We start from the raw sequence: 15,231 nt of genomic DNA, 5'->3' as shown, positions 1-15,231 counted from the left end.
ATTTGACTTACCGCCAGGTCTGTAAACAACGTCGTCTTCAGTAATGAAGGAAGTGATCTCTCCGTTCTCCATCCGTTCATACCTCGACTTCTTCTTGATCATCTTCTTCTTTCCCTTCTTCCCTGACTCCTCCCCCATCCCCATGTTGATCCCGCCTACTGCCCCGGCACCTCCCCTGTTCTCGTTATCCTCGTCCTCGCTCTCGGCGTAGTTCTTAGCTCCGCCCTCCAACGTGCAGCTGCGGCGCGGTCGTGAGCTCTCGCTCTCCCTGGACGCTTTGTCCCTCTTGTCCCGGTCTCTGTCCCTCTCTCTGTCCCTCTCCCTGTCTCGGTCTCTGTCCCTGTCCTTCTCTCTGTCTGGCTTGTCTTTGTCCGCGGTCATGATTCGCCACGTGCCTTCCTCAGTCCTCTCACGGCTGGGCCTCCGTGAAAGGTAGACTGTCAGCCTGGGCTTCAGTCTTCTGAATTGACCAATCAAATCCAGGGAAAATTCAGCCACACCAACAGCCCCAGTGTTCCAGAAAAGCTGTGAAGAAAGAAGAAGGGAAGAGAGACAGGAAAAAGGAGCCGTTAATGACCAGGGTAATAATTCAATATGACAAGATCACCTTTCTGTCACGAGCTGGCCTCTGGTCAAAAGTAGTGCACTGTATAGGGAATAGGGCGCCATTTGGAACACACAATAGTTCCACGGGCTTTCCTTGTGCAGCATACTGCTGGGCTCTTCCCCGACAGACGAGTAGCAGGGGAGGAGCTGCTACAGGGCCCACAGTCTAGAGGCCTCTGCTGGGCTGCTGAGCAGAGCAGACCTTGGTTCAGACACTTTTTTGAAATCTATTGGATCCATCGTGCCAAACAAGCTCAATGAAGCACCGTTTAAGTAGCCCATTTGAAACGATTTCAAATAGCATTTGGAACGAGGTCTAGTGCTGAGACTGGCTCAGTTTGTCTCCAGCCATGCCTGCAGTCTATTTGGTTAGGTATGCGTCTAGTCTCTGTCTGGGCTGACTACTGCTGTTGTCTCCTAGTCATGTTGTGTCGGTAATCTGCTGTTGTCTCCTAGTCATGTCGCTAATCTGCTCCTGTCTCCTAGTCATGTCGCTAATCTGCTACTGTCTCCTAGTCATGTCGCTAATCTGCTACTGTCTCCTAGTCATGTCGCTAATCTGCTCCTGTCTCCTAGTCATGTCGCTAATCTGCTACTGTCTCCTAGTCATGTCGCTAATCTGCTACTGTCTCATAGTCATGTCGCTAATCTGCTCCTGTCTCCTAGTCATGTCGCTAATCTGCTACTGTCTCCTAGTCATGTCGCTAATCTGCTACTGTCTCCTAGTCATGTCGCTAATCTGCTACTGTCTCCTAGTCATGTCGCTAATCTGCTACTGTCTCCTAGTCATGTCGCTAATCTGCTCCTGTCTCCTAGTCATGTCGCTAATCTGCTCCTGTCTCCTAGTCATGTCGCTAAACTGCTCCTGTCTCCTAGTCATGTCGCTAATCTGCTACTGTCTCCTAGTCATGTCGCTAATCTGCTACTGTCTCCTAGTCTTGTCGCTAATCTGCTACTGTCTCCTAGTCATGACGCTAATCTGCTACTGTCTCCTAGTCATGTTGTGTCGGTAATCTGCTGTTGTCTCCTAGTCATGTCGCTAATCTGCTGTTGTCTCCTAGTCATGTTGTGTCGGTAATCTGCTGTTGTCTCCTAGTCATGTCGCTAATCTGCTGTTGTCTCCTAGTCATGTTGTGTCGCTAATCTGCTGTTGTCTCCAAGTCATGTCGCTAATCTGCTGTTGTCTCCTAGTCATGTCGCTAATCTGCTACTGTCTCCTAGTCATGTCGGTAATCTGCTGTTGTCTCCTAGTCATGTTGTGTCGGTAATCTGCTGTTGTCTCCTAGTCATGTTGTGTCGGTAATCTGCTGTTGTCTCCTAGTCATGTCGCTAATCTGCTGTTGTCTCCTAGTCATGTTGTGTCAGTAATCTGCTGTTGTCTCCTAGTCATGTTGTGTCGGTAATCTGCTGTTGTCTCCTAGTCATGTTGTGTCGGTAATCTGCTGTTGTCTCCTAGTCATGTTGTGTCGGTAATCTGCTGTTGTCTCCTAGTCATGTTGTGTCGGTAATCTGCTGTTGTCTCCTAGTCATGTCGCTAATCTGCTCCTGTCCCCTAGTCATGTCGCTAATCTGCTCCTGTCTCCTAGTCATGTCGCTAATCTGCTCCTGTCTCCTAGTCATGTCGCTAATCTGCTCCTGTCTCCTAGTCATGTCGCTAATCTGCTCCTGTCTCCTAGTCATGTCGCTAATCTGCTCCTGTCTCCTAGTCATGTCGCTAATCTGCTACTGTCTCCTAGTCATGTCGCTAATCTGCTACTGTCTCCTAGTCATGTCACTAATCTGCTCCTGTCTCCTAGTCATTCTGCTCATAGATGATGTACTACATAATGACTCATCCTGGGCTAGTTGAGGTAAAACAGTCATTCTGCTCATAGATGATGTACTACATAATGACTCATCCTGGGCTAGTTTAGGTAAAACAGCCATTCTGCTCATAGATGATGTACTACATAATGACTCATCCTGGGCTAGTTTAGGTAAAACAGCCATTCTGCTCATAGATGATGTACTACATAATGACTCATCCTGGGCTAGTTTAGGTAAAACAGCCATTCTGCTCATAGATGATGTACTACATAATGACTCATCCTGGGCTAGTTGAGGTAAAACAGTCATTCTGCTCATAGATGATGTACTACATAATGACTCATCCTGGGCTAGTTGAGGTAAAAACAGCCATTCTGCTCATAGATGATGTACTACATAATGACTCATCCTGGGCTAGTTGAGGTAAAACAGTCATTCTGCTCATAGATGATGTACTACATAATGACTCATCCTGGGCTAGTTGAGGTAAAAACAGCCATTCTGCTCATAGATGATGTACTACATAATGACTCATCCTGGGCTAGTTGAGGTAAAACAGTCATTCTGCTCATAGATGATGTACTACATAATGACTCATCCTGGGCTAGTTGAGGTAAAACAGCCATTCTGCTCATAGATGATGCACTACATAATGACTCATCCTGGGCTAGTTGAGGTAAAACAGCCATTCTGCTCATAGATGATGCACTACATAATGACTCATCCTGGGCTAGTTGAGGTAAAAACAGCCATTCTGCTCATAGATGATGTACTACATAATGACTCATCCTGGGCTAGTTGAGGTAAAACAGCCATTCTGCTCATAGATGATGCACTACATAATGACTCATCCTGGGCTAGTTGAGGTAAAACAGCCATTCTGCTCATAGATGATGCACTACATAATGACTCATCCTGGGCTAGTTGAGGTAAAACAGTCATTCTGCTCATAGATGATGTACTACATAATGACTCATCCTGGGCTAGTTTAGGTAAAACAGCCATTCTGCTCATAGATGATGTACTACATAATGACTCATCCTGGGCTAGTTGAGGTAAAACAGCCATTCTGCTCATAGATGATGTACTACATAATGACTCATCCAGTACAAAGTGGGAGTACACTAATTAAATAAATACATTTTTTTTTAAATACTAGTTGATAAAAGTTCCCCGGAACATGTCTTTGAAGCTAGAATGCTACATCCATTTTTGTACTACACGAACGATAAATAATTAATTGATTCTTGAATAACATAACCTGTAAATGCCTTGTGAGTTTAGTTCAACTGTCGTACCAACCCGTCAGAACACAATTTAAGCTTGTTTTACTCTAGTGTTTGTAAACAATGTAAATGTTAACATAGTATCTCCTCAAAACAATTGCTAAAACTATAAAATGTTGATATCATGAATGGTCAGTCATTGTATCCATAGCTCTGCCTACCGTTGGGCCAGTAACCGAAAGGTTGCTTCATCGAATCCCCAGAGTTGACAAAAGTACAAATCTGTCGTTCTGCCCCTTACACAAAGGAAGTTAACCCCCTGTTCCCCGGTAGGCCGTCATTGTAAATAAGAATTTGTTCTTAACGGACTTGCCTAGTTAAATAAAAGGTTACACACTATGAATTTGAGAGCGGTTACATTTCTCCAGGCCCATCCCTCAGCTGTTTACCAAAACAGGGGTGGGGTTCTGCTTTGTTATGGTTTCAATTAAAGGGATCGTCCTGTATTCATGTATACTTTTTAGCCAGTAGTTCTGTAAGCAGTGCTCACGAGCCAAAATCGGTCTCGGAAAATGACAGACTACGTTGCATGTTCTGTTCTATTCTGTCATTATACGTTAACCTAGAAGACTAAATAAACTCTTACTCACCAGAATAATGTCATAAATTATAGAATGAATGCTTCAATCTAGTTGACATTGGTGAGGTTCTCTGTCATGTCTGCTTGTTTTGTGGAGCAAAGACGTTTAGGGACCGGGGAGAAAATGCAATAACTTCAAATTAAAACATTTGGGGAAGAAAAACAATTCTGGGCAAAATGTCCAAATGACATCAGTTTGACCAGTTATGAGGAAATAGAAAGCTGTGAAAACGACCCAATGTTTTTCTGATAAGATACATATTTTGTGGTTGAAATACTAATCAGCTTTTACGACGCATCGGGGCAGCAACTCTACAGACGGTCGGTCCCTAACTGCACATTCAAAAATGCAGATAAGAGTTTATAGGCCTACAGTCTGTGTCCAGATTTCAGTTTCCATTTGACCCATCTGAACACTTGTGGACAATTCCCTTGACGTCCCATAAGACTACTTGAAGTTCCCGTCTTGTGACTGTCGAATTTGTATAGCGCCACACTCGCCACACATAACAGGCACTGCTATCACCCTGTTTCACCACATCTTTCCAGAAACAGGACTTTTCTGTCCCTCCCTTCTCTTTCTTTTCAACTCTCCATTTCGCAGATTTTCTCATGTTGAATTAAACTCCGACGTCGTCCTTCTCATCTCAGTGAATAGACATAAAATTGCTTTGTCTGTCCACAAAAGCGTTTGGTGATTAAGAGTTATTTTTTGTAGGCTATTTGGTGAGCATAAAGTTAGGCATTAATACCAGAAAGCCTAAACATAACGAAAGAAAAACCTCAACGTAGAATATAGATATAAATTGAACAAGAATTATACATTTATGGATATTTTCTGAATTGTATTGTTTTAACCCAATATAAACACCAGGCGTTTATGAGTCAACCTGCACATCCCCATTGCTCTCTCTGGCTCTGCTATGTGACCCAAGACCATTATTCCTCATCCACCAAACTTTACAGTTGGGACTAAGCATTGGGGCAGGATAGCGTTCTCCTGGCATCCGTCAAACCCAGATTCGTCCGTCGGACTGCCAGATGGGCAAGCGTGATTCATCACTACGGAGAACGCGTTTCCACAGCTCCAGAGTCCAACGGCGGCGAGGTTTATACCACTCCAGCCAACGCTTGGCGTTGCGCATGATGATCTTAGGCTTGTGTGCGGCTGCTCGACCGTGGAAACCCATTTCATGAAGCTCCCGACGAACCGTTATTGTGCTGACGTTGCTTCCAGAGGCAGTTTGGAACTCGGTAGTGAATGTTGCAACCGAGAACAGACAAATTTCCTCGCTTCAGCACTCGCCGGTTCCGTTCTGTGAGCTTGTGTGGCCTACCACTTCATGGCTGAGCCGTTGTTGCTCCTAGACGTTTCCACTTCACAATAACAGCACTTATGGTAAACCAGGGCAGCTCTAGCAGGGCAGAAATATTTGCCGAACTGACTTGTTGGAAAGGTGGCATCCTACGACAGTTGGTTCCACGTTGAAAGTCACCGAACTCTTCACTAAGGCCATTCTACTGCCAATGTTTGTCTATGGATAATGTAAGCAACGGGTGCGGGAGGTTTCAAAATAATAATCTTAGTAGTCGGCCAATGTTGTGGAGCATGTCTTTAAGGATTCTCTCTTTAGTGTGAAACGGCAGCTGTAGAGGAGAGACCACGGCCTGACCAATCCACTGCTGTGAACCAGTAGAGGAAAAGACTTATGTCCCAAATATAGTGCACTACTTTTTGACCCAGGCCCATAGGATTACTGCACTTTATAGGGAATAATGTGGTAATTGGGACTCATGCTATGATTTTACCTGTTATGGTAGTGAGAAAACCTGTGATTCAGGCTAACATGGCTGACTGCTACAGCTAAGGTTCTCGTCAACATCATCATTAAACCTTTCTACCACAGGTGTTCCACAGGTATGAGGGGTCTCATAGATCTGCTCTACTCACTATATAGAATAGAGAACCATTTCAGACACAGCCGTACAGCACAGAACCCTAATAGCAGTATGCCTGCAATGCACTAACACACACACACACACACAGGTAGTTCTCTTACTGGCCCCTGTTTGCTATTTACCACTAAAGATCACCTAGAAATAGTTATTACAGCCCCCTGAGATCACCTAGAAATAGTTACTACAGACCCTGAGATAGCTCATGCAGTGTGTTTACAGGAAAGATGAAGGAGAGAAACTAGAGGATGAGAGGAGTGGCTTTTGACAGAATACAGTGACATGGTTGACAAGAGTACGACTCTTCCTCGACATGACTGCAGCTTGTTATCTGGAGTGTGTTTACGCAGTGTGTTACTGTGTGTGTGTGTTACTGTGTGTGTGTGTTACTGTGTGTGTGTGTGTTACTGTGTGTGTGTTACTGTGTGTGTGTGTTACTGTGTGTGTGTGTGTGTGTGTGTGTGTTACTGTGTGTGTGTGTGTGTGTGTGTGTGTGTGTGTGTGTGTGTGTGTGTGTGTGTGTGTGTGTGTGTGTGTGTGTGTGTGTGTTACTGTGTGTGTGTGTGTGTTACTGTGTGTGTGTGTGTGTTACTGTGTGTGTGTGTGTGTGTGTGTGTGTGTGTGTGTGTGTGTGTGTGTTACTGTGTGTGTGTGTGTGTGTGTTTGTTGTACACCAACTGACAGGGCAGCTGCTCTTGTTTTCAGCTTCAACACAAACACCAGGTTTGATTACAGCCCAGCAGTCGCCACGGCTACTATTAATCACCTAATGATGAGTTACCACGACGACCGCTGGGCCGTAGACACACAAACACCTGATATATACACACACACACACACACACGCACCTTATATACAGAGACACACATAGTACACGGGCCAAAATCCATTTCTCACCCTGTATCACAGGTCTGTCCTGGAGGTGTGAGGGACCGGAACTATGCTGTGATACTGCGTCTCTACGACCTAATCCCAGCTCTGATCTGGGAGACCCACCACAGGTGCTACAGACACCGAACCACAGAAACGCCATGTAGGCTCGGCCACACTATTCAGATCAGTTGAATAAAACCCTTCATCTGAAACAAGGATTTTAAACATTTGCAAATGTTTGGTTTCTGTCTTGAGTCAATGGCCTGTTTTCTGAGCAAAAACAACAACAACAAAAAAGCAATTTTTTTCCCCCCAGTAATGGTCTCCAAAATGAGATAAATTCTCATAAATTACCAAACTGAATTAGAGTGGGGGAAAAACAGGAACTACAATAATGTAATAGCGTAGCATTTATATAATAATGAACTGTAATGTAATATGCTATATTTAATGAACTGTAATATGTTCTGTAATAATTAACTGTAGTGTAGAATGTTCTATAATAATGAAGTGTTATAATGTAGCGTGTTCTATAAGTGTTATAATGTAGCGTGTTCTATAATAATGAAGTGTTATAATGTAGCGTGTTCTATAATAATGAAGTGTTATAATGTAGCGTGTTCTATAAGTGTTATAATGTAGCGTGTTCTATAATAATGAAGTGTTATAATGTAGCGTGTTCTATAAGTGTTATAATGTAGCGTGTTCTATAAGTGTTATAATGTAGCGTGTTCTATAATAATGAAGTGTTATAATGTAGCGTGTTCTATAATAATGAAGTGTTATAATGTAGCGTGTTCTATAATAATGAAGTGTTATAATGTAGCGTGTTCTATAAGTGTTATAATGTAGCGTGTTCTATAATAATGAAGTGTTATAATGTAGCGTGTTCTATAATAATGAAGTGTTATAATGTAGCGTGTTCTATAAGTGTTATAATGTAGCGTGTTCTATAATAATGAAGTGTTATAATGTAGCGTGTTCTATAATAATGAAGTGTTATAATGTAGTGTGTTCTATAAGTGTTATAATGTAGCGTGTTCTATAATAATGAAGTGTTATAATGTAGCGTGTTCTATAAGTGTTATAATGTAGCGTGTTCTATAATAATGAAGTGTTATAATGTAGCGTGTTCTATAAGTGTTATAATGTAGCGTGTTCTATAATAATGAAGTGTTATAATGTAGCGTGTTCTATAAGTGTTATAATGTAGCGTGTTCTATAAGTGTTATAATGTAGCGTGTTCTATAATAATGAAGTGTTATAATGTAGCGTGTTCTATAATAATGAAGTGTTATAATGTAGCGTGTTCTATAATAATGAAGTGTTATAATGTAGCGTGTTCTATAAGTGTTATAATGTAGCGTGTTCTATAATAATGAAGTGTTATAATGTAGCGTGTTCTATAATAATGAAGTGTTATAATGTAGCGTGTTCTATAATAATGAAGTGTTATAATGTAGCGTGTTCTATAAGTGTTATAATGTAGCGTGTTCTATAATAATGAAGTGTTATAATGTAGCGTGTTCTATAAGTGTTATAATGTAGCGTGTTCTATAAGTGTTATAATGTAGCGTGTTCTATAAGTGTTATAATGTAGCGTGTTCTATAATAATGAAGTGTTATAATGTAGTGTGTTCTATAAGTGTTATAATGTAGCGTGTTCTATAAGTGTTATAATGTAGCGTGTTCTATAAGTGTTATAATGTAGCGTGTTCTATAAGTGTTATAATGTAGCGTGTTCTATAATAATGAAGTGTTATAATGTAGTGTGTTCTATAAGTGTTATAATGTAGCGTGTTCTATAAGTGTTATAATGTAGCGTGTTCTATAAGTGTTATAATGTAGCGTGTTCTATAATAATGAAGTGTTATAATGTAGCGTGTTCTATAATAATGAAGTGTTATAATGTAGCGTGTTCTATAAGTGTTATAATGTAGCGTGTTCTATAAGTGTTATAATGTAGCGTGTTCTATAAGTGTTATAATGTAGCGTGTTCTATAATAATGAAGTGTTATAATGTAGCGTGTTCTATAATAATGAAGTGTTATAATGTAGCGTGTTCTATAATAATGAAGTGTTATAATGTAGCGTGTTCTATAAGTGTTATAATGTAGCGTGTTCTATAATAATGAAGTGTTATAATGTAGCGTGTTCTATAAGTGTTATAATGTAGCGTGTTCTATAAGTGTTATAATGTAGCGTGTTCTATAAGTGTTATAATGTAGCGTGTTCTATAATAATGAAGTGTTATAATGTAGCGTGTTCTATAAGTGTTATAATGTAGCGTGTTCTATAATAATGAAGTGTTATAATGTAGCGTGTTCTATAAGTGTTATAATGTAGCGTGTTCTATAATAATGAAGTGTTATAATGTAGCGTGTTCTATAATAATGAAGTGTTATAATGTAGCGTGTTCTATAATAATGAAGTGTTATAATGTAGCGTGTTCTATAAGTGTTATAATGTAGCGTGTTCTATAAGTGTTATAATGTAGCGTGTTCTATAAGTGTTATAATGTAGCGTGTTCTATAATAATGAAGTGTTATAATGTAGTGTGTTCTATAAGTGTTATAATGTAGCGTGTTCTATAATAATGAAGTGTTATAATGTAGCGTGTTCTATAAGTGTTATAATGTAGCGTGTTCTATAAGTGTTATAATGTAGCGTGTTCTATAAGTGTTATAATGTAGCGTGTTCTATAATAATGAAGTGTTATAATGTAGCGTGTTCTATAATAATGAAGTGTTATAATGTAGCGTGTTCTATAATAATGAAGTGTTATAATGTAGCGTGTTCTATAAGTGTTATAATGTAGCGTGTTCTATAAGTGTTATAATGTAGCGTGTTCTATAAGTGTTATAATGTAGCGTGTTCTATAATAATGAAGTGTTATAATGTAGCGTGTTCTATAATAATGAAGTGTTATAATGTAGCGTGTTCTATAATAATGAAGTGTTATAATGTAGCGTGTTCTATAAGTGTTATAATGTAGCGTGTTCTATAATAATGAAGTGTTATAATGTAGCGTGTTCTATAAGTGTTATAATGTAGCGTGTTCTATAATAATGAAGTGTTATAATGTAGCGTGTTCTATAATAATGAAGTGTTATAATGTAGCGTGTTCTATAAGTGTTATAATGTAGCGTGTTCTATAAGTGTTATAATGTAGCGTGTTCTATAATAATGAAGTGTTATAATGTAGCGTGTTCTATAAGTGTTATAATGTAGCGTGTTCTATAAGTGTTATAATGTAGCGTGTTCTATAATAATGAAGTGTTATAATGTAGCGTGTTCTATAATAATGAAGTGTTATAATGTAGCGTGTTCTATAATAATGAAGTGTTATAATGTAGCGTGTTCTATAAGTGTTATAATGTAGCGTGTTCTATAAGTGTTATAATGTAGCGTGTTCTATAATAATGAAGTGTTATAATGTAGCGTGTTCTATAATAATGAAGTGTTATAATGTAGCGTGTTCTATAATAATGAAGTGTTATAATGTAGCGTGTTCTATAATAATGAAGTGTTATAATGTAGCGTGTTCTATAAGTGTTATAATGTAGCGTGTTCTATAAGTGTTATAATGTAGCGTGTTCTATAATAATGAAGTGTTATAATGTAGCGTGTTCTATAATAATGAAGTGTTATAATGTAGCGTGTTCTATAAGTGTTATAATGTAGCGTGTTCTATAATAATGAAGTGTTATAATGTAGCGTGTTCTATAATAATGAAGTGTTATAATGTAGCGTGTTCTATAAGTGTTATAATGTAGCGTGTTCTATAAGTGTTATAATGTAGCGTGTTCTATAATAATGAAGTGTTATAATGTAGCGTGTTCTATAATAATGAAGTGTTATAATGTAGCGTGTTCTATAATAATGAAGTGTTATAATGTAGCGTGTTCTATAATAATGAAGTGTTATAATGTAGCGTGTTCTATAAGTGTTATAATGTAGCGTGTTCTATAAGTGTTATAATGTAGCGTGTTCTATAATAATGAAGTGTTATAATGTAGCGTGTTCTATAATAATGAAGTGTTATAATGTAGCGTGTTCTATAATAATGAAGTGTTATAATGTAGCGTGTTCTATAATAATGAAGTGTTATAATGTAGCGTGTTCTATAATAATGAAGTGTTATAATGTAGCGTGTTCTATAAGTGTTATAATGTAGCGTGTTCTATAAGTGTTATAATGTAGCGTGTTCTATAATAATGAAGTGTTATAATGTAGCGTGTTCTATAAGTGTTATAATGTAGCGTGTTCTATAATAATGAAGTGTTATAATGTAGCGTGTTCTATAATAATGAAGTGTTATAATGTAGCGTGTTCTATAAGTGTTATAATGTAGCGTGTTCTATAATAATGAAGTGTTATAATGTAGCGTGTTCTATAATAATGAAGTGTTATAATGTAGCGTGTTCTATAATAATGAAGTGTTATAATGTAGCGTGTTCTATAAGTGTTATAATGTAGCGTGTTCTATAAGTGTTATAATGTAGCGTGTTCTATAATAATGAAGTGTTATAATGTAGCGTGTTCTATAATAATGAAGTGTTATAATGTAGCGTGTTCTATAAGTGTTATAATGTAGCGTGTTCTATAAGTGTTATAATGTAGCGTGTTCTATAAGTGTTATAATGTAGCGTGTTCTATAATAATGAAGTGTTATAATGTAGCGTGTTCTATAATAATGAAGTGTTATAATGTAGCGTGTTCTATAAGTGTTATAATGTAGCGTGTTCTATAAGTGTTATAATGTAGCGTGTTCTATAATAATGAAGTGTTATAATGTAGCGTGTTCTATAATAATGAAGTGTTATAATGTAGCGTGTTCTATAATAATGAAGTGTTATAATGTAGCGTGTTCTATAAGTGTTATAATGTAGCGTGTTCTATAATAATGAAGTGTTATAATGTAGCGTGTTCTATAAGTGTTATAATGTAGCGTGTTCTATAAGTGTTATAATGTAGCGTGTTCTATAATAATGAAGTGTTATAATGTAGCGTGTTCTATAATAATGAAGTGTTATAATGTAGCGTGTTCTATAATAATGAAGTGTTATAATGTAGCGTGTTCTATAATAATGAAGTGTTATAATGTAGCGTGTTCTATAATAATGAAGTGTTATAATGTAGCGTGTTCTATAAGTGTTATAATGTAGCGTGTTCTATAAGTGTTATAATGTAGCGTGTTCTATAATAATGAAGTGTTATAATGTAGCGTGTTCTATAAGTGTTATAATGTAGCGTGTTCTATAATAATGAAGTGTTATAATGTAGCGTGTTCTATAATAATGAAGTGTTATAATGTAGCGTGTTCTATAAGTGTTATAATGTAGCGTGTTCTATAATAATGAAGTGTTATAATGTAGCGTGTTCTATAATAATGAAGTGTTATAATGTAGCGTGTTCTATAATAATGAAGTGTTATAATGTAGCGTGTTCTATAAGTGTTATAATGTAGCGTGTTCTATAAGTGTTATAATGTAGCGTGTTCTATAATAATGAAGTGTTATAATGTAGCGTGTTCTATAATAATGAAGTGTTATAATGTAGCGTGTTCTATAAGTGTTATAATGTAGCGTGTTCTATAAGTGTTATAATGTAGCGTGTTCTATAAGTGTTATAATGTAGCGTGTTCTATAATAATGAAGTGTTATAATGTAGCGTGTTCTATAATAATGAAGTGTTATAATGTAGCGTGTTCTATAAGTGTTATAATGTAGCGTGTTCTATAAGTGTTATAATGTAGCGTGTTCTATAATAATGAAGTGTTATAATGTAGCGTGTTCTATAATAATGAAGTGTTATAATGTAGCGTGTTCTATAATAATGAAGTGTTATAATGTAGCGTGTTCTATAAGTGTTATAATGTAGCGTGTTCTATAATAATGAAGTGTTATAATGTAGCGTGTTCTATAAGTGTTATAATGTAGCGTGTTCTATAAGTGTTATAATGTAGCGTGTTCTATAATAATGAAGTGTTATAATGTAGCGTGTTCTATAATAATGAAGTGTTATAATGTAATTTATTGACGGTCCGTAGTGAAAAAAACCCAGCAGACTCAGTGTGACTGACATAAACCGTTGCCTTGGTGACTGAATACTCTGAGAGAATAGTACTGTGAGGGTGTGAAGGGGCAGGTGAGGCTGGAAACAATTCCACATCAATCCCCACGATCCTCCCGGGCAGAACAACAAACAACAAATAATGGAGGGGAAAAGCAATAGGAGGGAAGGAGAGAGTAAGAGAAGGTGGCCTTCAGGGCCTGAGATAAACAGTAGCTACTTCACCAGTCACATTACTCTAATGGAGTCACAAGGCTAGCCTAGCAGACACACGACCAGCCAGGCAGCCAGTAGCTCTTCAATAAAATACAACCCAGTCCATCTTTAGAACATGTTTCGATGAGACCTCTGAAACCACAGAGTTTAGGGGGGGAAAAAAATCTGTTAAAAACCCCCAGAGGCTGTTGATTTAACTGCACTGCATGGACATGCACAGTTCGGCGCGGAGCGACCGTTCGACCCGACGAGGTGTTTCTGCCCGTGAGCTTAGCTAGCCTATGTCGTCATGACGTCGCCCGCAAAGCATGATCGGAGATTTCTATTGGAGAATCAGTATCTGCCTAGCTTCATACTGTACCGTATTTGGGGCCCTGGTCTAAATTAGTGCCCTATATATAGGGAATAGGGGGGTGCCTTCTGGGACATCCTCCTAGTAACCTCAATGTTATGGCTCTATTAGCCGTTAGCACATCATCCCTCCCACACACACAGCAGGTTTCTATTACTAAACACTGACACACACACACACACACGTAGAGAGACACGGGGACACACTTAAAAAGCACACGCTCTCACACACACACACACACGTAGAGAGACAGACACTTAAAAAGCACACGCTCACACACACACACACACACACAAACACACACAGGCCCTCCTCCTCCTCTAGGCTTTTAAGGCTTCATGATGGTTTATTCATTCTAATCACTCCCCCATTACTCACTCACACATTAATCTCCCAACGCCGTCGCCATGGTTTAATCCAAACCTGGCACAGGATAAACATCCCATAATTGTCAGTCAGGTTTTAACTGACTAGTGACTATCTGGAAGGACAAAGCTGTTAGTAGTTTAATCACATTTAGTCATTATTGCATGGTTGCAAATTATTTTATTTATAAAAACTTATTTAACAACACACACACACACACACACACACACACACCCCCCAACACCCAAAAAAATATGTTTTTATGTAGCCTAAATCTAACAGCATTACTGAGCCAATAACATGACAGCGTGTTCTGAGAGATTAGCCTAAATATGTTAGCTGAAGCTGGGAATGACTACCACTTCATCATTCTCTGATCAAACAAAAAAAATGACTGGCAAGGATTTGAGGGATTTAGTTGCAGAAGGATTTCAGAATGAAACAGTCCCGTGAATACAGATCAGTAGTAGAGCAATAGTAGCGTGAATGAATACAGCCAATCCGTCCAAAACGGCACCCTATTTCCCTATATAGTGCCCTACTTTTGACCCAAGCCCATAGACCTCTCATCAAAAGTAGTGCACTGTCAAGGGCATAGGGTGCTAGCTGTTAACATTATGGGGGGGGGGGCACCCTAGATGCTCAGAGGCCATTTTGTGTAGCATTAAGCATGATGATGTTGAGATTAGGCAGCTTGTGTCAGTTTCAATACATGACTTAGTCTAATCTACTCTGATGTCATGTGATATGCAACCTCCAGTCCAACAACAACAACAGCACAGGAAGCAGGGTGTAGGACACACACACACGTCTACTCCGCATGTTCCTTGAATTCCCTGACCTGACAGGCAACAACCTATTTCCCTCAGGGAATCAAAGAGCAACGTGCTAAGAAGTCCTATTGTTAGCCTCCATTTTGTTGTTAGTTCAAGAGGTAACGACAGTACCGTGGCAACGATAGGTTAGAGGCATTCAAACAATAACATACACATTTAACATACGGCCGTGTAGCTAGTTGCTGCGGTGGAGGAAACCTTTTCTCCCACAGCACAACAAGACAGTAGCCTACAACAACAACAACAACAAAAAATGAACTGAAACTAAGATATTATTTC

At 38.7% G+C, this 15,231-nt stretch overlaps 1 protein-coding gene across 8 annotated transcripts in view; it reads right to left on the bottom strand.

Annotated features, from left to right (window-relative positions):
- The window catches only part of LOC110491178 (arginine-glutamic acid dipeptide repeats protein), a 336,789-nt gene that overhangs the window by 206,011 nt on the left and 115,547 nt on the right, over window positions 1-15,231 (bottom strand). For all 8 annotated transcript variants that reach the window (XM_036947766.1, XM_036947767.1, XM_036947770.1 and 5 more), the window contains one exon: window positions 12-525. In XM_036947766.1, the coding sequence (XP_036803661.1) occupies window positions 12-381 (370 nt within the window). In that variant the 5' untranslated portion in view covers window positions 382-525. The remainder of the gene's footprint in view (window positions 1-11; window positions 526-15,231) is intronic.

This window comes from Oncorhynchus mykiss, chromosome 16 (assembly GCF_013265735.2).
Source record: "Oncorhynchus mykiss isolate Arlee chromosome 16, USDA_OmykA_1.1, whole genome shotgun sequence".
Classification (NCBI taxonomy): domain Eukaryota; kingdom Metazoa; phylum Chordata; class Actinopteri; order Salmoniformes; family Salmonidae; genus Oncorhynchus; species Oncorhynchus mykiss.
Note: the sequence above shows the minus strand (reverse complement) of the source record. Positions and strands in the feature narration are given on the sequence as shown.